At 40.4% G+C, this 22,023-nt stretch overlaps 1 protein-coding gene across 6 annotated transcripts in view; it reads right to left on the reverse strand.

Annotated features, from left to right (window-relative positions):
• LOC126353935 (uncharacterized) overlaps positions 1 to 22,023 on the reverse strand; it is a 340,432-nt gene that overhangs the window by 123,040 nt on the left and 195,369 nt on the right. For all 6 annotated transcript variants that reach the window (XM_050003197.1, XM_050003198.1, XM_050003202.1 and 3 more), the window contains one exon: positions 14,252 to 14,379. In XM_050003197.1, coding sequence (XP_049859154.1) covers positions 14,252 to 14,379 — 128 coding nt within the window. The remainder of the gene's footprint in view (positions 1 to 14,251; positions 14,380 to 22,023) is intronic.

The following is a 22,023-nucleotide window of genomic DNA, read 5'->3' on the forward strand; positions in this document are numbered from 1 at the left end:
TGACAATAGGTACATGTAGCTGATACATCCACAATATCACAAAATCAACACTTCCTTAAAGAATTTGTTTTCAATAAACAAAAAAAAACTAACTCTTTGTAAGAGATAAGGAGGAAAATTCTTACTATCAAACTGTTCAAATGATCAGACTGTGAAGAAAACAATTTATAATGAACAGAAAGATACAGAAAGGTAATATTACAAATGAAGTTTTGGAATATCAAGTATGCAAACATTTAAATAAGAGGACACACTGGATCAGTAAAATTAAATACTAGGCAAAGGTCATAAACAAGAATAATTTTACAGTAATTTTTCTGAATAATATAAAAACACTCAGATACCATGAGGTATATCATAACAATAGTTCAAGATAACTCTGATGAATTAATCAGTAAATGACATGACGAGCAATCTCTGATGATATACAGTAATAAAATAATAATTTGCAAGACAATGCTAATTATTTATGCTACTGTAAAGTTGTTGTGAATGAGCTGCATTAGGCGCAGCAAGTAGTTTTAAGGAGCTATATGAGAGGTATCAGAAACTAAGGTTACAGGACCGATATTCCTGGAGTTTTAATTTATTATATAGAAATTAGTAGTGTGTGGTAATTCTGGTACATGGTGTTGGCACCTGCAGAGTTTCAACCACCTGCCCCTACAGAGATAGTTGTAGATAAACATAAATGGCAATTTGTTTGGAAAACTGGTCTCGTGAAGAAATCTGCTCAGTTATTTGATTTCAGTGGGAAAAACATGCAATTGCAGTTAAAATTCACCAGTGCCTGGTAGAGGTTTATGGAGGGACTGTAATATCTTCTCACCATGTCACAGAATGGTGTTGAAAGTTTGTAGATTGTCCAGAAAATGTCTCCAACGAGTATTGCACTAGCCGATACAGCACAGCATTTACAGAGTCCAATACAGCTTGTTCCAAATGACTTTCACCTTTTTCCCCACCTGAAGGAGCACCTAGGAGACTGATGATTCACTTCAGACAAGGTGGTGAAACACTTAACAACAACATGGCTAAACACGCAAGGATAGGATTTTTACTATATGGATATTTTTAAATTAATCCCATGAAGTGACAAGTGCCTAAAATGATTTCGAGAATACATTGAAGAATAACCTTGTGTATGTACTATCAGTTGGCTGTATTTAATGTATGAAATAAAAACATCACATTTCACTGCAGGCTTTGTAGCCTTAGTTTCTGATCATGCCTTGTAACACTGCATAAAATGGTTGCATGCATATATAATCAGCAGAACCGACAATGTGAAGGAATGATTTACCTCAGAATTACTCCTGTGCTACTTTGCCTTCATGACATGACTTAGTTTCTCACAGCACTTAGCTGCACAGGCTACATGCAGGATTTGCAACATTCTTAGAGTGGTAGGGTCTCTATATTGGTTTCTTACCCTACCTACTTGCTGGTCTCGTGTATTTGTCAAAGTTTCCTCGTCCTTTTTCATAAAGTATCCCAATTCCAGGAACCTGGACCGAGTTTCGTAAGCCGACGTCACAACTTTGATCCAGCATCAATCAGCTATAACCCTCATCTGCTCACAGAACACACTGGACGTCACATAAAATAAATTCATTTTGTTTCAGAAACTTTTGTGTGAGGATGACCAGACAGGCAGCTTTACTGGGTGCTGACTGGCACGTAATTGAGTTGAGAAATAGGCAAAAAGTGTGATCAATGTAACTTCTGATAGTACTCAACCTGAAGACCAGAAAAGATGGAGAACGTTGAGAGCTAGTAACTGAGACTGGGTGATGAGCACGCATATCTTGTGGTGAAGAAAGATGACTATGGTGCTGACAGACCAGGAATGACCACTAGTGGCGCAGGTTCAACTGCATTGGAGGCAGGTCAACAATGGGGTTTGACAGTTCCAGAGAGGTGGGCAGAACTAGGTTTCCCAACAGGCCAGGTGAGTCCATCATATTGGTTAGTTTGATCACATGGGAGCTGTCAGCAGCGAGAGGCAGGTTCTCACCAGTCCAAGGAATTGGTGACAGTAGTCATATGACAATCCAAGGAGGTCCAGAAGCTGCAAGGGAATTGAGAAGGCAACCTAAGGTGTGGGGCTGCTGGACTAAGCTCACCGCGTGACTTGGAAGTGATGTGAACTGATAAGTTTGGAGTGGAAGGGTAGTATAAACTGTTTATCCAATCAAGCAAGGTGAGAAAAATTGTTGGAACAGTATGCTGTAAAACATGTATGTAGATTCAAGTGACAATAATGCTGCATAGTCACCACCAATCAGACAGTTTAGTAGTTAAGGGATGCATTAAAGTTACTGCTATGATCTTTTAATGGCAGCAAAACACAGCATAACGAATTCTTGGTTAATGTGATAGTGTCTTTGAATTAGTGGCTTCAGAACAGCTTGAGATTATGCTGAAGTTTGTTATGCAAAATGTTTGCAAGTCAAGTGTGCAACAAGAGCACTGCTAGAGTGGAGTTCACATATTGATGCCTTACGGTGTCATTTTAGAGGCCATTAGGAGCCTGGTGACACAAGCTGAATAAGATGGCAGTATTGCTCTGGATTTGTAATTTGTCAGAGCAGTGTTTATATGGGCTATTTATGAAAACCAAATTAAACTGATTGTGAAGGCTAGAAGAGAGGCTGTAACAGTCTCTAAAGATCTTGATATTGCCTCCACAGTGGAGAGTGCTACTACTTTGGCAAAGGAATGACCAATAGGGAGAAACATACCTGTAAAGCTGAGGACTGATAGGTTTAAGGGCTTAAATTGATATAATTGTGGGAAATATTGCCATATGTATTTTTGAGGCAACATCTAGAAGAAATGTTAAAGTCAAGGAGCCAGGGTTCTGTAGAAGAACAGAATTAAGAAGGGAATTTAAAGGAAACTATCAGAAAACAGAATGGTTAAAACCAGTAAAGTGTTCACAGTGTAATTTGCTGAAGCACTGTGTAATATTCACAAAATGAAGTGATGTGCAGTGGAATCTTGTTAGCATGTTTCTGAACGGACTTTTTCAACATCATACTAGTGAAAAATACGTAATAGGTTCATGCAGGACAGTGCTGTTACCAATATCTTCAAAGAAGGACCCACAAAAACTGAAATTTTTCAGAGCAGCATACCTTGGGTTTTATTGATCACAGAGGTCTGGGGTTAAGTGTTTTGGATGGCCACTGACCTAACGACCATTTGTTTCCCTCCAGAAGAACTGGCATACTGTAGCTACCTTACATTACAGGGTCAAAATTTAAGTATGTCACATTGGCTCAAGCTCAGGCAAATAGAGCAAACCAGTTGGTTCTTTTGCATTAGACATTATCTAGGGTGAGCTTTTGATGACTTATAAAAGCACCATTTGCTCATGGATAGTTCTTGAGAAAACCATAAACACCAGTTCTGTGCTTTCTTTTTCTTTTTACCCTGCATTGTAGTTAGCTAAAGAACTAACCATAGCAAATGGCTTAAATTTTAACAGTACATTCTTTAGACATTTACCTAGAAAAGCTACTTTCCCATTTTCAAAACTCTGTGTCCATGGCACCAAAAGTATCAATTGTGAGGATGCCAACTTCTACAATTTCTATTCACGGTAAATTGTTGCAATTTTTACCAAATGTTCTTAAGATTATCTTCTCATGCAACCTCGAAACTTTTTTCAGTAACATTATCCATTACCAAGAGCCAAGTGTTCACAGTGACCGTACTTACACACATACAATATGCTTGTAACATCCAGTCTGAAGCGAAAATGTAGTTTTAACAGAAATGAAAAAGTTATTTTGTCATACTAAATTCTTTGTAGTTGCCAGTCAAATGCCACTTTTTCATATACTGTAGGTGTACCCTCAAAATGTTTATGCATTTTTATGCAAAATAATGTAAAGTGAACTAGCACGGGATGGGAGTCCTGCCCTCACAAAACTAGAGAGAGCATATGTTTTGTAGTGTGGTCGCTTCAGACTGTACATTTGTAATATTGCTTTAAATTTTTTTTTTTAATTTAATGTACGATTCAACTTTTATTTGAACAAAACAACTGGAAATTCCCATTTCTACATAACTTAACAGCAAATGGATGTGTTTCAGGCCACTGGATGTGCTAAATCTGCCATGATAACAGTTGGATCAATGTGAATAACTTGAAATATTATAAAATACCACTGTTGTACAAAATGGAATTATCAACTGGCCTCGAAAACATTTACATGCTGTATACGGATTGATTTTGAAAATGGTAGGTTGCATGGTGGTTTACTTTTTAAAATTACCTGCACATTACAACGAATGCTAAATGCAATTAACCATTTTAATCCACATTTTTAATTATGGCTAAATTTACTTGCATTTCAGACATGTCCTCAACTGCAATAAAGGACATTGATGAGCTGATGGTTGCACAAAATTTTTATCCCACGCTAATATTTTGTCATCATAAGTCTAGAAAGTATTCAAACATGCACAAAGCGGTGCTTCAGTGAGGTGCCTGTAAAGAACTTAAAATGACTGCCAAAAATTAGGTAAAACTGGAAAGACTGGAAATTCAGTAAAACATGTCTAACTAGAGAACCTAAGAATGCTTTGCAATTGCTAAATGATTATGGTAATTGGATTTATGTCCCAATCTCTGTCCAAACCACTCCCCCCCCCCCCCCCCCTCCCACACACAATAACCATCTCCTCCTCACCCTCCTCCTCCACACTTTCTCTGTCAATCACCTACTCCTCCTCCTCCTCTGTACAACTCCTATTTCACCTCTTTCTGTCCAGCCCCTCCTTCACCTTCTCTATGTTCATTTTGTCCCCCCTCTCTGTCCACTTCTCTCCCCCTCCCCACAACCATCTCTTGTTGACTTAGAGCCTACTTTTATGGTGTTGCAAAGGAAGTCTTGATTGGGAACTGAAGTCGTTTAAAATGAATGCATAAATTTGTTGGGATCATTGGTATATGGGAAATAAGAGAGACCTCTCCAGTAACTGGATCTGTGAGGATAGTACTTTCAGTGAAAGTATTTTGCAAGGTTTTAACCTGTGACCAGCTAGGGTTACAAAGTACTGACAATTCAGATTCCACAGCAGAGTTCTAACCATAAGCCAATAAGCCATAAATACAACTTTCATATTTTCCGTTGAAACCAACTTCGAGGAATAAAATGAACAGCGGTTTGTTCTGTGTACAAATTTTGTTTGAAATTGCAATAACATGGTGTATACGTGGACAAGGAAAAAAAAAAATTCCCGGATTTCCCAGTTAAAAATATACTTTCTCCAGGGTGAAAACATACTTTTTCCCTGTTAACTGACAGTATATTTTCTCTCGGAACTGTATAACTGTATAAGTCCTTTGAATGATTATGGTTTTATACACAGAAGTAGAATTTCCCGGCGCTTTAAAAAACTAAACACAGGGGGGAAAAGTGTGTTTTGGAAAGATGTATGCATTGAAATCGAGGTTGTGATGCGCATTTGTAAGCCAGTCATAGCTCATGTCAAGTTATCTTGCCAGCTGATGACAGCGAGTATTCAGAGCTTAGGACACGTGATGTAATCAACAAATAGTGGCATCACTGTTAAGTAGCGTCAACGCACAAACAGAAAAAGTTAATGGTTTAAATTAATACACATAGTGTTGCTACACGGAACGCAAAGCTTTCACATATAATATTGGTCTGTAAGATTAATACGCTGCAAGATGTAATGGATATGGGAGATGTGTTATTTTCTACCGGATTTGTCAATACCAAATATAATGAGGGAGGTTGTAAATTTTTCTTCTATTTTTGTCAGAATATTTTTTGTGAATTGTAATTTGCCTTATTTTATGCTAATTTGCTTATATGTTCGAGAGTGACAGCATATTGATTAATATTAGTAGATGGTACAAATAATATCAAAGAGACTAGTTACAAGTGGAAGCTTGTGTGTAGTGTGAAATGTCTTTGACACTGGAGTCATCTTTGGCAGTGAACACTCGGTGTGTGATGGTGGAACAATGTACAGGTCCCTGTTATAATAATTTGCAAGTGACCAGAAAAAAGGAGTTATTCTACTACTTTTTTATATAAACACCAAGAAGGAAGCACATTCGGAAAAATGGTATTTGAAGCACAAAAACTGAGGCAAACGCATTGAACCGGGACATTGAGGGAGATCAATGCGGACAAGAGCATTATTGTACTTGCAGCTGATAAAGGAAATGCTACGGTTTTGTTGAACACCGAAGATTATCACAAGAAGATTAGTGACCTTTTGGATCCCACTACGTATAAAAAGCTTCAGAAGGATCCTACAAACAAAATTTTGAGAAATACCAATCAACTGGTAAAACAATCTTCTCTTTCTTCGGATGATAAAGAACAACTCTGCAAAACGGAAGCTTATCCGCCCAGGCTATATGGACTCCCGAAGGTACATAAAGCACAGGTACCGTTAAGACCGATTGTGAGTGCTATAGGATCTCCAACACAAGAGGTGGCCAGATATCTCGCCTGCTTGCTGCAACCATACATTGGCAGAACTGACCGTTATATTAAAAACTCGGCACATTTTATTGAAAAACTGAGGGAGATTAACGTTAGCTCAAGTGATATTCTTGTGAGCTTCGATGTAGTGTCATTGTTCACCATGGTGCCTGTAAACGAAGCTATTTCATATATAGCAGATATTTTCCCGACTGACTTAGTGGCTTTATTTAGACACTGCCTGACGACAACTTATTTCCAGTACAACAACGAGTTTTACGAACAGATCGACGGGGTGGCGATGGGAAGCCCTCTCAGCCCAGCAGTTGCCAATTTATTTATGGAGATCTTCGAACAGCGAGCGCTGCAGACTGCCAGTAAAAAGCCAGCTAAATGGTACCGCTATGTTGATGACACATTTGTAGTGTGGACTCATGGTGAAGAAGAGCTGGATGTCTTCTTGGTGCACCTGAACAGTATTAACCCGAAGATACAGTTTACGATGGAGAAAGAGAGCAACGGTCAACTCAATTTCCTTGATGTGTCGGTAATTAAACGGGTGGATGGGACGGTGGGCCACAAGGTATATAGAAAGAACACTCACACGGATCGATACCTCCACAAGGAATCAAACCATCATCCTAGGCAAAAGAGAGGTGTCATGAAAACCTTGGTGGACAGAGCCAACAAAATCTGCGAGCCGGCTTACTTGCAAGATGAATTATATCACTTACGTTCGGCCTTCATGAAAAACGGATATACCAGCAAGGAAATTGATCGAGCCCTCCATCAAAGAAGAAAAGAAGCCAGAATTCCAGAGCAACAACGGTCACCTACTGGAAAAGTTTTCTTACCATTCATTAATAAAGTCACGGACCGCATCGGCAAAGTTCATTCCCAGTTTTTCTTTGATTTCCTCATTGTGGACACCCTCCTGCCATTGTTCCCATCTACCAGTACCTGCAATCATCCTAGCTACTTTCATATCCGTAACCTCAACCTTGTTGATAAGGTAACCTGAATCCGCCCAGCTTTCACTCACATACAACAAAATTGGTCGAAAGATTGAACAGTGCACAAATAACTTAGTCTTGGTACTGACTTCCTTCTTGCAGAAGAAAGTAGATCGTAGCTGAGCGCTCACTGCATTAGCTTTGCTACACCTCGCTTCCAGTTCTTTTACTATGTTGCCAACCTGTGAGAATATGCATCCTAAGTACTTGAAACCGTTCACCTGTTCTAACTTTGTTCCTACTATTTGGCACTCAATCCGTTTATATTTCTTTCCCACTGACATTACTTTCGTTTTGGAGATGCTAATCTTCATACCATAGTCCTTACATTTCTGATCTAGCTCTGAACTAAGTGATCCGCATATGCGAGACTGCTTATTTTGTGTTCACATATCTTGATCTCATCCAGCCAGTCTATTGTTTTCAACATATGATTTGTTTTCAACATATGATCCGTAAATAATATGAACAACAGTGGAGGCAGGTTGCAGCCTTGTCTTGACCCTGAAACTACTCTGAACCATGAACTCAATTTATCGTCAACTCTAACTGCTGCCTGACTATCCATGTAAAGACCTTTAATTGCTTGCAAAAGTTTGCCTCCTATTCCATAATCTCGTAGAACAGACAATAACTTCCTCCTAGGAACCCGGTCATATGCCTAGATCTATAAAGCATAGATACAATTCCCTGTTCCACTCATAAAACTTCTCCATTATTTGCCGTAAGCTAAAGATCTGGTCCTGACAACTCTAAGAGGCCTAAACCCACACCGATTTTCATCCAATTTGTCCTCAACTAATACTCGCACTTTCCTTTCAACAATACCTGAGAAGATTTTACCCACAACGCTGATTAAAGAGATAACTCTGTAGTTGTTACAATCTTTTCTGTTTCCATGTTTAAAGATTGGTGTGATTACTGCTTTTGTCCAGACTGACGGAACCTGTCCCGACTCCCAGGCCATTTCAATTATCCTGTGTAGCCATTTAAGACCTGACATTCCACTGTATTTGATGAGTTCCGACTTAATTTCATTCACCCCAGCTGCTTTATTGCACTGCAATCTATTGACCATTTTCTCCACTTCCTCAAATGTGATCCTATTTCCATTATCATTCCTATCCCATTCTACCTTGAAATCTGACACATTGCTGATCGTATTTTCACCTACATTGAGCAACTCTTCAAAATATTCCCTCCATCTGCCCAAGGCATCCACAGGATTCACCAGCAGTTTTCCTGACCTGTCCAAAATATTTGTCATTTCATTCTTACCTCCCTTTCAAAGACTGCTAATTACACTCCAGAATGGTGTTCCAGCAGCTTGACCCATAGTCTCCAACCTGTTTCCAAAGTCTTCCCAAGATTTCTTCTTGGATGCTGCAATTATCTGTTTGGCTTTGTTTCTTTCTTCAACATAACTTTCTCTGTCTACCTGAGTTCTAGTATGTAGCCATTTTTGATATGCCTTCTTTTTCCTTTTACAGGCTGCCTTGACTGTGTCATTCCACCAAGCTGTTTGCTTCATCCTACTTTTACACACTACTGTTCTAAGACATTCTTTAGCCACTTCTAGTACTGTGTCCCTGTACCTTGTCCATTCCTTTTCCAATGACTGTAATTCACTACATTCAACTAACTGGTAACTTTCTGAGATCGCTGTTATGTACTTGTGCCTGATTTCCTTATCCTGAAGTTTCTCCACTCTTATCCTCTTACACATGGACCTGACCTCCTGCACTTTCGGCCTCACAATCCCAATTTCACTGCAGATTAAATAATGATCAGTGTCATCAAAGAATCCGCTGAATACACGCGTGTCCCTCACAGCCTTCCTGATCTGTTATTATATAGTCAATGACAGATCTGGTTCCCCTGCCTTCCCAAAAATACCGGTGAATGTTCTTATGTTTAAAAAAGGAGTTTGTGATTACTAAGCCCATACTGGCACAGAAATCCAAGAGTTGTTTCCCCGTTCCTGTTGGCCTCCATATCCTCTCCAAATTTACCCATAACCTTTTCAAACCCTTCTGTTCGATTTCCAATCCTGGCGTTAAAATCACCCATGAGCAGAACACTGTCCTTGTCCTTTACTCTAACAACTACATCACTGAGTGCCTCATAAAAACTAACCATCTTATCTTGATCTGTCCCTTCACAATGCGAATATACTGACAAAATCCTAATTTCCTTGCTAGACACTGTCAAATCTATCCACATCAGTCATTCGTTTACATACCTTATTGCAACTACGCTGGGTTCCATTTCTTTCCTGATGTAAAGCCCTACACCCCATTGTGCTATTCCTGCTTTGACTCCTGACAGGTAGACCTTGTATTCTCCCACTTCCTCTTCTTTCTCACCCCTTACCCGAATGTCACTAACAGCTAAAATGTCCAGCCCCATCTTACTTGCCACCTCTGCCAGCTCTATCTTCTTCCCAGAGTAGCCCCCATTGATATTAATGGCTCCCCATCTCATTACCCTTTGTTTGCCAAGTCGTACCTTAGGAGTCCCTGGTTTGTCAGTTAGAGGTGGGACTCCGTCACCTCCAAAGGTCCGAGGCATTTTGCTCTGATTGTTGCCAGCATCATATTTAAAGTACCAGGGAAGCAGGTTGTTAGCCTTTCTTGCCCCGAGTCCCATTGAGTTTTACCCCTCACGGTTGAGGGACTAACCGGTGGATTTGGTAGTCTTTGCCGTATGAGCACAAAGATGACCATGACTCAGAATATGTCCGAGATGCCCAGCCTTATTCCAAAGTAGCTGGTATCCCAACTGTCGGGACCACTTACTTGGCCACTCATATGTTGCCCGTGGATCATTAACTAGGACATGACTACAGGAACCCACACCATAAACTGCTAAAATTAAATATAGGATACATAAACCCAGTAAAGACATGAGACAAAACAAGACAATACACATTTCTTCAGTCCTTCGCTCCTAGATTTTTTTTCTCTCTAATCTTGCTACAACTTTACATAGCGTGCTTTCCTTTCTGCGAAAGAATCTATTACCTAATCAAAGCTCGTCAAACGTTTTGCTACATGAAAAGTCGAAATGTCGTTGTCTAACACTGAAAAAGCTGTTAAAGCAAATAGGACCCAAGACTGGTGTGGTTTCTAAATCTGATTACATCTGTTTTGTCACTGTCTGCTACATAAAACAAAATAGGCTTTTCTAATACTGCAACATTTGTAATACACACCAAATAAACAAGACTGTTTTGGCACAAACGGCATTTTAACGACAGAATATAATTCACAAAGTACCAATATCAAATGTCTATTAGACCTACTACAAGCGAAAAGCCTTATGTTAGGAAATAGTTTTACACTTCATTCATATGCTCCAGTTTCTCAAGTATGAGATCGAAAAGTAGCAGTACGAAAGTTCTATACAAACCTGGAATCGTCATACTGTTCCATAATGTGTGTGATGTCCCCATTTCTTCTCTTTCCTCATTCTAACAAACAGTCTTGTTATCACTAATTCTGTAACTACTCCTGCCAATGTCAAAGCTAATTCGCAGGTTAACTCCACTAACTCTGCCAGAATCACTGGGTTAGTTACCCTGCAATTATTCTCTGGTTCGGCGTTGCTACATGCTTGTACAACGTGTCTTCCACACTTCTTCCAGAATAGAATTTAAAGCAGCTGCTAGCCGGGGACTGTACAGCTGGCCCTTACTAGCATATCAATCTGACCAAAAATTCTCTTTCAAAATTTCATTTTCTTGGATACACCGAGAAGGTAATTTGTAATCTTCCTTAGCTGTTATTCATTTATTTCCACTCCTGTAGTCTGAATCTATGGATTTAGATAGTAATTATAACAACGCTTATCTTTTGCAAACCCAATCACCCACAGAATCAGAGAGCGGTTGGCATTCATCCGTTCAGCCTTACTCCACTCAGCTCGTTTAGCCCCTTTTGTCTGAAGGAAAGTTTGTGTCTACGTGCGACGAGGATTCCCCTGACAGACACATAATGTACACTATGCACGCATTCACAAATCAACTTACGATTTATTCAGAAATCAACTCAGAATGTGTTCAAAAATGTTCAAAAACCGACAGGGATGCGTTTTAAAGTAATATGAGTAATCGATAGACTAACATGCGCTGGATACTACTCGCTTTGAGAAACAAGGTTTTTTTCATCAAGAGTATGAATTTGTCGTCGTCGTCCCCCCCCCCCCCCCCCCCCCCCCCCCCCCCACCTGCTCTGCGCATGCAAGAATCTGGCAGCTCGGGCGCTCCGGTAAAATTTTTCCCGGTAGCAACTAGCTGCTTGCTGCAACTGCTTAAAAAGCTAACAGCCACATTTCTGTAGCCAGATGCAGGAGAAGGTACTACTCAACTGCGCATGCGCATGATCCTGCTCATAAACGCTAAAATGAATCTAATGTAAACAGTTGTGACGTCATGCTCATCGGAGGCAATTTGTTGTTACGGAACATTGCATAGTGTTCCTAAAGCCTTTGACACATTTTGCTGTTGACAGATGCTTGTATAAGCACTGTGTTTTGTTGCTGTGTATGGCGCATTTACTTTGCAATTTAAGTTTTATTTTCGTTTTTTCTCTCTTTCATGTTTTATTGCTGCTGTATTATTCTGCAGTAGAGGGATGCAGTAATATCCTTTGTTAGAGTATCAGTTCTTACCAGCCAAAATTACAAAACTTTAACTGAAAGCAAAAACAAAGACAAATTCCCAGAATTCTAAAAAATTCCCAGGTTTTTCCCGGTTTCCTCCCAGATGAAAAAATTCCCAAGTTTTCCCCAGATCTCCCGGGTCGTTTACACTCCTTTCTTTCAGGAGTGTTAGTTCTGCAAGGTTTGCAGGACAGCTCCTGTAAAGTTTGGAAGGTAGCAGACAAGGTACTGGCAAAATAAAGCTTTGAGGGTGGGGTGTGAGTCATGCTTGGGTAGCTCAGATGGTAGAGGACTTGCCCACGAAAGGCAGAGGTCCTGAGTTCGAGTCTTGGTACAGCACACAGATTTAATCTGCCAGGAAATTTCTTACCAGCGCACACTCTGCTGCACAGTGAAAATCTCATTCTGGAAACATCCCTCAGGCTGTGGCTAAGCCATGTCTCCGAAATATCCTTTCTTTCAGGAGTGCTAGTTTTGCAAGGTTCGCAGGAGAGCTTCTGTAAAGTTTGGAAGGTAGGAGACGAGGTACTGGCAGAAGTAAAGCTGAGAGGACGGGGCGTGTGCTGTGCTTGGGTAGCTCCTCAAATGGTAGAGCACTTGCCTGTGAAAGGCATAGGTCCCGAGTTCGAGTCTCTGTCCGGTACACAGTTTTAATCAGCCAGGAAGTTTCAAGTCAGTGCACACTCCGCTGCAGACTGAAATTCTCATTCTGGAAATGGGTACCCTACTTGAGAGTCTACATTAGCAGTGTGATAAATGATGTGAAGGATCCCAATGATTGGCCCCTTCAAGATCACTCCAGCAGAGCTGTATTTAACTCTGCTAACTATGTGAACAGCTGCAGGGTAACTACTCCCAGTGAGCAGTGAGGCTGCAATGTAAATGTAGCACGGCAAAAGGTGAGCAGTAAGGCTGCAGCATAAACGTACCATTACTCTGGTTTCAGGGCAGGACTTAGTTCCTCAAAGTACTTAGCTGCTCAGGGTAGATGCAGGATTGTGCAACATTAATGGTTAGTGTGTTAGTGACTTGTGGGATTCAATATCAGTTTGTTATCCTACCTAGTTGTTCAGTTTCAATTATTTGTCAGAGTTTTCTTGTCATTCTTCATCAAGTTTCCCAGTCCGAAAGTATTTCAACTTGCAATTTGAGACACCTTCATGAAGAGCCGAACAAGCCTACTTCACAACTGGCATGCTACTGACATGACAGAGTGTTTACTACAGAACACACAAGTATTTGATTGCCTTTACAGCTTATACAACATTTCTGAATTTCCCCCTGTAAATATTGTATTTCCTCATAAGTGCAAGGTGCTAATTAATAATAAATCAAAAATATAAACAAACTTTTATAATAAGTTAAAATAGGAGAAAAAGTATGATCCAAACGCCTGATACATTTCTCCATAAATCTACAAAGGGCAGTCAAATGAAAACGAGACAGATGGAAAAAAGTAAGGAAACTATTTATTATTTCAAAAGCAATTGCTGCAACTGTTAAATTCATTTATTCAACAGTGAGACAAGGTGGTCGATGTCTTATTGGAAAAATGTTTGTAGTTGCCCACAGAACCTTGATTGTACCCAGGTGCGGATCTCTTCGTCCGAAAGAAATCAAATGGCATGAATGTCTTTCTTTGAGGCACCAAAAATATGGAAATCACAAGGAGAGAGATCAGGAGTGTATGGAGGATGTGTAAGAGTTACCCAGCAACATTTTTGCAGCATACTCAAGACAACCTTGGCAAAATGTGTGTATGTGAAAAAGGGGGGGGGGGGGGGGCGGGGTCCCATATGTTGCAAGGTTGTTTCTGGGAAGCCTTTGCTCATCCTTCACACAGTCCCAATTTTACCCCCACATGATTTCCATATTTTTGAAGCCCTGAAGAAAGACATTCATTGCCGGTGATTTTTTTGCTAAATTTTTCCATGAAAGTATCAGTTGCCTAGTCTCAGTCAGATAATGTATTAACAGTTATCATGATTACTTTTAAACTAATAAACATTTTTCTTACTTTTTTCCATCTGTCTCCTTTTCATTTGACTGGCTCTTACATAATTCCTTAAAAATGAGATATGAAATTGTAGACATCCTTACAATTTTGTACATCATGAAACTGTCCTATAAGCTTGCAGATACTGCCATCAACAAGTGTCACAGTATCACTTTTAAGTCTTGATTTTACTGCAGCTGTTGTGTGATCGTTATATGTGTTCCCTGTACACCTAATGAACATAAAAAAGAAATAAACAGATGTGAGCACTCATATTACATTACATCCACCAAAAGAACAAGATCAAAATAAATTTAAGTGTAAAATACAAGGTGATCCAAAAGTCTATTAACATTTGAAAATGCACTAATTCACATAATAAAGGAGGTAGAGAGGTAAAACTTGATACACATCTGAAATGACAGAGTTTTATTGACATCAATAATGAGTCCAAAAACCAGCCAAGTCAATGGCGCTGGAAACTGGCATGATGAAGAAGTCACAATGTTGTGTGAATTTACCACATCAATCATGATTCGGCCCGTTTTCTTTAAGGAAATGCATAGTACTGCTTTTCAAATTGTCATCATGGTGGGCGTAAGGTACGCCGATATGTTACAGGATAGCACCACCCTTAGCCTGGCCGATGAACACCTGCTGGAAGGTATGACTTTTATGCAGGATGGTGCTGCAGCCCATATTGCTGCATGTGTAGAAGATCTCTTGCGCACGTGAGGAATGTGTGCTGAGCTGATACGTCCATCTTGTTTGGCCTCCCAGGTCACCAGACCTCATTCCATGTGGTTATTGGTTGCAGGTTACCTGAAGTCAGAAGTCTACCACAATCATCTGTCATTATGGATGCTAAAAGATAACATCTGATGGCAATTTCTCTTCATACTTATTAATAAGCTGTACAATGCTGTTCACAACATTGTCCCTCGACTACAGGTGTTGCTAATGAATGACATGACATCTGACATGTTGAGCATTTCTTATGTAAAGATCATCGTGTTTGCTAAAAATCAATCTATGTTAACTTTTGGTTTCATATCCTATGAAGCACCATCTGTTGGTCTTTTGTGAACTTTTTTCTGATTTCATACACCCCATGTCATTTAAAACACATGTATCAAATACCTCTACATACATTACTTGGTGAAATTTTGAATTTCCACATGTTAATGGGCTTTTGGATCGCCCTAGACACTCTAAGACAAGCAAACAATGCACTACACAATAACTTCGTAAACTGGTCACAAACAGATTAATGCAGGTATCAACAGATGGTTGGTTGACTGGGGGAGGGGATTAATCATCAAGGTAATCGGTCCCACAACCTAAGGTGGCAGGAAAAACACAAACAGCACAGCCCAGTCAAGGGCAAGGAAAAATGGGCAAACAAAGAGGCAAAAGGAACATTAGGGCAGCAGGAAGAGGAAAAAAGAGGAGGTTGGTGGGTGAAATGGGGAGAGTAGGGTGTCCCAGGAATGCTACATGTATTGGGGCACCAACACTACCATCAATCCGTCCTGAACCGCACATTATACCTTGATCACTACACTACGGGGGCAACGCCAGAGGAAGAAGACACACGAAAATGGGGAATAAAAAAACTGCACAAAAAGTAGGGGAAATGAGGGGAAGAATCTATCTGGTGTGGAGGCAAGGCCATGGCCTCCATAACCAATGCCAAAACTGAGAGACTCCAAGTCTAGACAAAATTTCAACGACTTAAACCTGAGAGGACAAACCACTTTCGCATAGAAAACCGAGGACAGACATAAGCATTTGAGGATCGTCCGCTGGCACCTGGTGGCAGCAGATTTAGTGCAAAGGGCCAAAAGGTGGGGGCAATCCAGTAAAATATGGATCACCATGAGAGGAGCCCCGCAACAAGGGCAGGGGGAGGGTCATTGGGGAGTAAAAATCCATGTGTCAACCTAGTACAGCCGATAAAAAGATGGCAGAAAATGGGACATTCCCACCGGGAAAAGCAGAGGGAAGAATGCCATGTAGTGGGAGTCTCCTTGATCGTGCGAAGTTCATTTAACAGATGATGCAAAACTTAACTTTGGTGGTTGATGGGTGAATGCATGACATTACAGTGCAATTTCACCATACAGCTAGCGAGGTTAGTAAACTGGGGATTTGTTGATACCAAGGCATACAGTCACTGCAGATTTCATTCAGTGTACTCAGTTGGACAGTAGCTATGCCTCACAGACAGCCACATGAACAATATAAATAGATGACAGTGCATTGTTGTATTCAAAGAAGCCAGTTGGAGTAGCCAGCAAATCACTCACCAATGAATAGAAGTGATGCCAATATTCGACTATGTTGGCAGGAATGAGTGAACCATGGCCGAACATAGCATCAAGGTGGAAGCAGCTGACCTAAAGAGATGACAATGTGAGAACTGAGCATCACCACAGAGGCACTTAGAGCCCCTGATCCATCATTATTATTAACCTGACAAGCAACTGGTGCTTCAGTCACCGCAACGACCATTAATAGGTGAATCACAGAATGGGGTCTGAGCTCTCAGTGTGACTCGTGCTGATTACCATTGATCTCCGTACAACAACAAGCCCGTCTGCAAAGGTGTAGGGCACATGCGGCATAGGATTGTCTTCAGTGATGAATCCCACTTCGAACTGAACTCCAATGACCAGCAAAGACGTACCTGGAGATGCCCTTGGCAGTGGTGGGATACCAACCTGACTGTGGCTTGTCATATGCCCACACAACCAAGAGTGGTTGTCTGGAGTGCCATTTCATTTCATAGCAGGACCTGTTTGGTTGTCATCTGGGGATTTTGTTGCCCTTGATGGGACACCATCCTGGGCTTACATTTCAGCAACATAATGCCCATCTCACAGCAAGAGTTTATTGTTTGTCTCTGTGCTTACCAAACCTTCCTACTTTGGCTAGCAACTGAGACCTTTGGAGCACTGTAGGCAGGGGCCCCTACCAGCTTTGGATTTTGATGATCCAACGCACCAATTTGACAGAATTTGGCACTATACCCCTCTGGAGGACATCCAACAACTCTTCAGTTAGTGCCAAACTGAATAACTGCTTGCATAAGGGCCACAGGTGGAACACCTTGTTACTGACTTGCTCAGTTTGTGAAGCTCTTTCTCATGAATAACTCAACCATTTTTTTCTGAAATTGTACTCATTGGTTCATCTGTACATGTATATCACATCTACCAATTTCCATTCCATTAGGAAAATTCTTTCATAGTGCATTGTTTCCTTCTGTCTTAGAGTGTACTTCACAGATACTTAATAGTTACAAAACTTGAGTTTGAAGATCAGATCACTTTCAAATTCCCCACATCACAATATGCAGACAGAGGAAACAATGAACTCTGACCTGTATGTTATACAGGAGCCCATAACGTCTCCTTCAAAGTCAACAGTTAGGCAGAACCATTAAGCACCAGTCAAACTCCCTAATGTACCAGTTCCTCACAGCTGTTGTTGTAGATGGACAAAAATGGTACATGATGTCCTAATTGCAAGAGCGATTGTTGATAGCACGTCCTATACTTTGTGTATGTACCGTGAAGCGGGAGATTTAAAGTGATCCAAACCTTACAATTTTATTTTACATCCAACTCTGCCTGATGTATGTGAAGTTGGGTCAGTCACATGTAAAGAAATAGAAGAGAACACAAAATTAAAGTGTATGTGACATTCTGAGGTTTGTCCCGTGACTGCTCCATCCTGGGATCCTAAACAAAACTTTATTTACTAATTCTCCTCTACAACCCTTAGAAACCTGCAATAGAAATTGTGAAACACACTGCATATCTGTCTTGCAGGTGCAGTTAGAATGCCTAACTTGTGGAAGGGGTTTCTAAGGATGGCTATAGGTAAAAACCACACATTACTCTCACTGCATACTGTTTCACAATCAATATTGTTTTCACTGGCGAAGAGTTACCACACCAACTCATGCTACATGTCATTAATAACATTATGTAAAACAAGATATAGACATGTTTCTCTCACAAACTAGCAATTATATGAGCAGTAAAGGTTGTTGAATTTAGCTGTTTGAGAAGCTCGCTAATATGTTTTGTCCACTCCAAACATGCGACAACTTGCATAACTGAAAACTTTTACCCTATTCACTGGCTCTTATTAATGTGCTTCATTAATTATTGCTGTTAAGTCTCTTTGTTGCATATAAGAGAATATTATGTTTTTAATTTTTTTTCTTTTTTAAAACTAAGACGTCATTTAAGATTATTAACAACTTCACCTACATCTGTCTCTACAACATGGTTAACTGTAACTGCTGTGGCACACACCAAAAGAACCTACTCTGCTTGATGAATGTAAAGTTGAGTCATTCACATGTATAAGGAAGAGAAGAGGGCACAAAATTAAACCATATGTGACATTCCGAGATTTGCCCCACTGCAATTTTTTTCTCATTCTACTATCTTCTTCTTTTTTTTAAATATATGCAAACAATTTATTCGTCCAAAATGAGATTTTTCACTCTGCAGTGGAGTGTACGCTGATATTATTCATCACAAATTCTTTCCACAAAAAAATAGTGTGATGAACGACATCATCAAATGTCTTGGACAGATGGTACAAAACATTAATAGGTGATATTTCCATGAGCTGTGCCATAGGCAGTGAGGAGTTTCAGCTGTGTCCCTGGTTAGCCTTCTGCAGATCACCAATTCAAATCCAATCATCACTAAATATTTGTTATGTAGTATTTATCATTTCTAGAAGGTTCTTGAAATTCATTGTATTTGTAATGTTCACATATCCTAGAATATTTGATGTTTGTATAAATGGCAACACTCTCCGTATAGGAGTTCAGATCTGTTCTGACGGCGTGTTGGTGTTTGTAATAAACGTTTTTGTAGTGCTAAATGTTGTACTTATTGATGGCCATGCTTTCCGATTTGGAATCAATTGTGATATTTTGGTGGAGATGTTGGTTATTTCAAAACAATCCTCATGACTATGGCTCCAATTAGGGAATGTAAACGGGTTGTCTCCATGAACGAATCAACAGTAAGTGAACTGCACATCAGACATCCACCAGTGAAATCTGGAGACGATGGTCAGGAACCAACAAAAAGGCTGAAAGGATTCAACTTTTACATGAAATACAAGAGATGGGATGATATCATATGTTTGTCATTCATATACTTTCACGTGGGTGGCACATCCCAACTGTAATTCAAGAACAACAAAGAGCAGCTCAATGGCTGGGACAAATTCCAGGCCTAACTGAAAATACATTTCATAATAATCAGCAGCAGGTACATTTAGTGGAAGAATAACTGAATAACAGGGCCCAATTCATGAGGAAATGACACAATCTTATGTACAAAATATTTTGGCTTTATGCCACACTGTGAAACCGAATATGACAGAAGCTAACAAAATATCACACTTGTGAAAGGAGTCATAGATGACTTATTGAGCTCTTCTGGTAAAGGATGTCACAAAAATCAAGGATTTCATCTAATTGTGCCAGTGCATCAAGAAAACACACAAGAAAAGACTCGGATGAAAGAAGTATGATCGACATCTGAATGTGGTCCCCATGGCAGTTGTGGAAGCCAATCATGACCTCACCTCTCTTACACAGCAGGTAAGGAGATATACAGCAGTTTATGACAGCCAGAAATGTTGCACAAAGTGCTATGAACCTGAACCCTATACTTCAAATAAAGAATGTTGACAAAGAGATGTATCGATCTTAAGCACCAATCTCTGACACTAGTCAAACGCACCGTGTCAGAATGGACTCTGCCAACTTGGATTATGCCCTATCGTTCGTATGACAACCCAGCATTTCAACATTCTCAAGTACATCCAATTCCTCTGTCAAGTACAATGCCATGTAGAAGAGACATCTGGTGGCAGAGGACAACATGCCGATATGTCTTCACTGTAGGCACCCTGGACTCATTGTATGCTAGTGCAGAGAAGCAGAGAAATAAGACTAGCATGTGATAACTATTATACCTCGATATGTCAAGTATTACAACAGTCCTAATCACATTAGTCAACTGCAGACGATTCAAGTCAGAGAGATGAAGCCAGTTACTGTACACTGTGCCCACCCATCAGATGCCCATAGCCATTCCCATTTGTTGTGCATGGGTGCAAGCCACTCACCTAGCAGCCAAAGTCACAAAAACTAAGTGAGGCAACACCTATGGAGGTGAGGCTGCCACAGACAAAAATCCTCCATGGATGACAGTCATCACGGTGAAAGGAAACCATATCAACATAACCATTGACAACCAACCTGTCTGGGCATTGTTCATTTGCAAGACTTGTTGTTCTGTAATGTTGGATACTTGTTACCACCAGCAACAGAGGAAAATGTTCCATGATACAAAAGCAATTGTGCTGAAGGTTGCAAGTGGGAAATACATCCAGGTGATGGAACCTGTACTGCAAGAATAACTTATCAGTTACAAACACAGCCTTTTGAATTTTTTTGTTTTGACAACACAGTCAATCACAAAGCTATTCCAACAAGCTCTGGTTGGTTATTTGATGCTGAAGATGACATCCCACTGTCATCAAAATGACGAGCTCCATGCATCAATCAAGATGCTCAGTCAAACTGTGAAGCTCTTGTCAACTACAGAAAGTTACTCAGGCTCAAAAAATAAATCTGCATACATCACTAATTGTCACAAGCAAATACAACTCATCCCTAAAGGTGATTGCACAGGAACAGCCAAACTAGACCAGGGGTGGCAGCTGAAAGCCATTGGTGGAGGATTGTGCTCCTCTGCTACTACTCCAGGTGATGAAGTGTAGGATGTTATTATCAGACAGCTAACAGGATCTGGCCTGACAAAGGAACGAAGTCTGTGTGTGTAGCCACTCCATGCTAATTTTTGGGTGCTTTCAAACCTGAGGGGAGAAATGAGAGATCAAGCAGACCATATCAACATGGGGGAGAACCCATGAATTAACTAGCACATGTATGAGATCACTGGCTGAATGACACACAAACTCATGAGGAAGTGGGGAAAATGCCACAAGACTTCAGTAATGAACTTTAAGGCAGCCCTTTATCCTTTCCTGTGGTCCTCATGAGGAGCGAGGATGGCACATGGTGTTACTGTGTCGACTTCTGACAAATGAACAAAATCCCAAAAAATTATGTAAACCCATTGCTGATACTGATACCTTAGACTGCTTGAAAGTAGCAAAGTATTTTTTTAACTATGATCATGCAGACAGGCTGCTGGCAAAACGGAGACTGACGAGGCTGACAGGGAAAAGACTGCCTTTGCAATTCCTGATGACCTCTCCGAGTTTGAAGACATGCCATTTGGACTGTTACTGTTTTTATGTTTGTTCAACCTGCAGGGCTCCACCTAAGGTGAAATAGTGCTTCTTCACCACCCAAAAAATAAAAATCTTGGGGCACCTAGTGAATGGAGATAGAGCCCAACCTGATACCAGTGATTCATAAAGGACCTGTATAGCAAGTCATGTCCCTTGCCAGAACTGCTAGAGAGACACTAAATTTTCCTAGAATGATGTGGAAGGAAGACCTTTCCTTGCCCTTAAGGAGATGCTAACACTGTATGACCAAAATATTGAGATGAACCCTGGCAGTTATGCGATAGGTGCAGTTGAAAAGCAGATTCAAGAAGGTAGTCTCTGAGTCCCAGATGAACTACTGACCCAGTCCCAGATGAACTAATCGCCCACTACAAATAAACTGACCAATAATGGAAGCATGTGTTGCAATTACCTCTGGGGCACCAGGTACTAATTCTGCATGCAGCAGTGACATTCCACCACATTGGAACCTATCTCTTTGGGAGGTTCCTGAAGTCAAAACACGAATCTC

This window comes from Schistocerca gregaria, chromosome 3 (assembly GCF_023897955.1).
Source record: "Schistocerca gregaria isolate iqSchGreg1 chromosome 3, iqSchGreg1.2, whole genome shotgun sequence".
Lineage (NCBI taxonomy): Eukaryota > Metazoa > Arthropoda > Insecta > Orthoptera > Acrididae > Schistocerca > Schistocerca gregaria.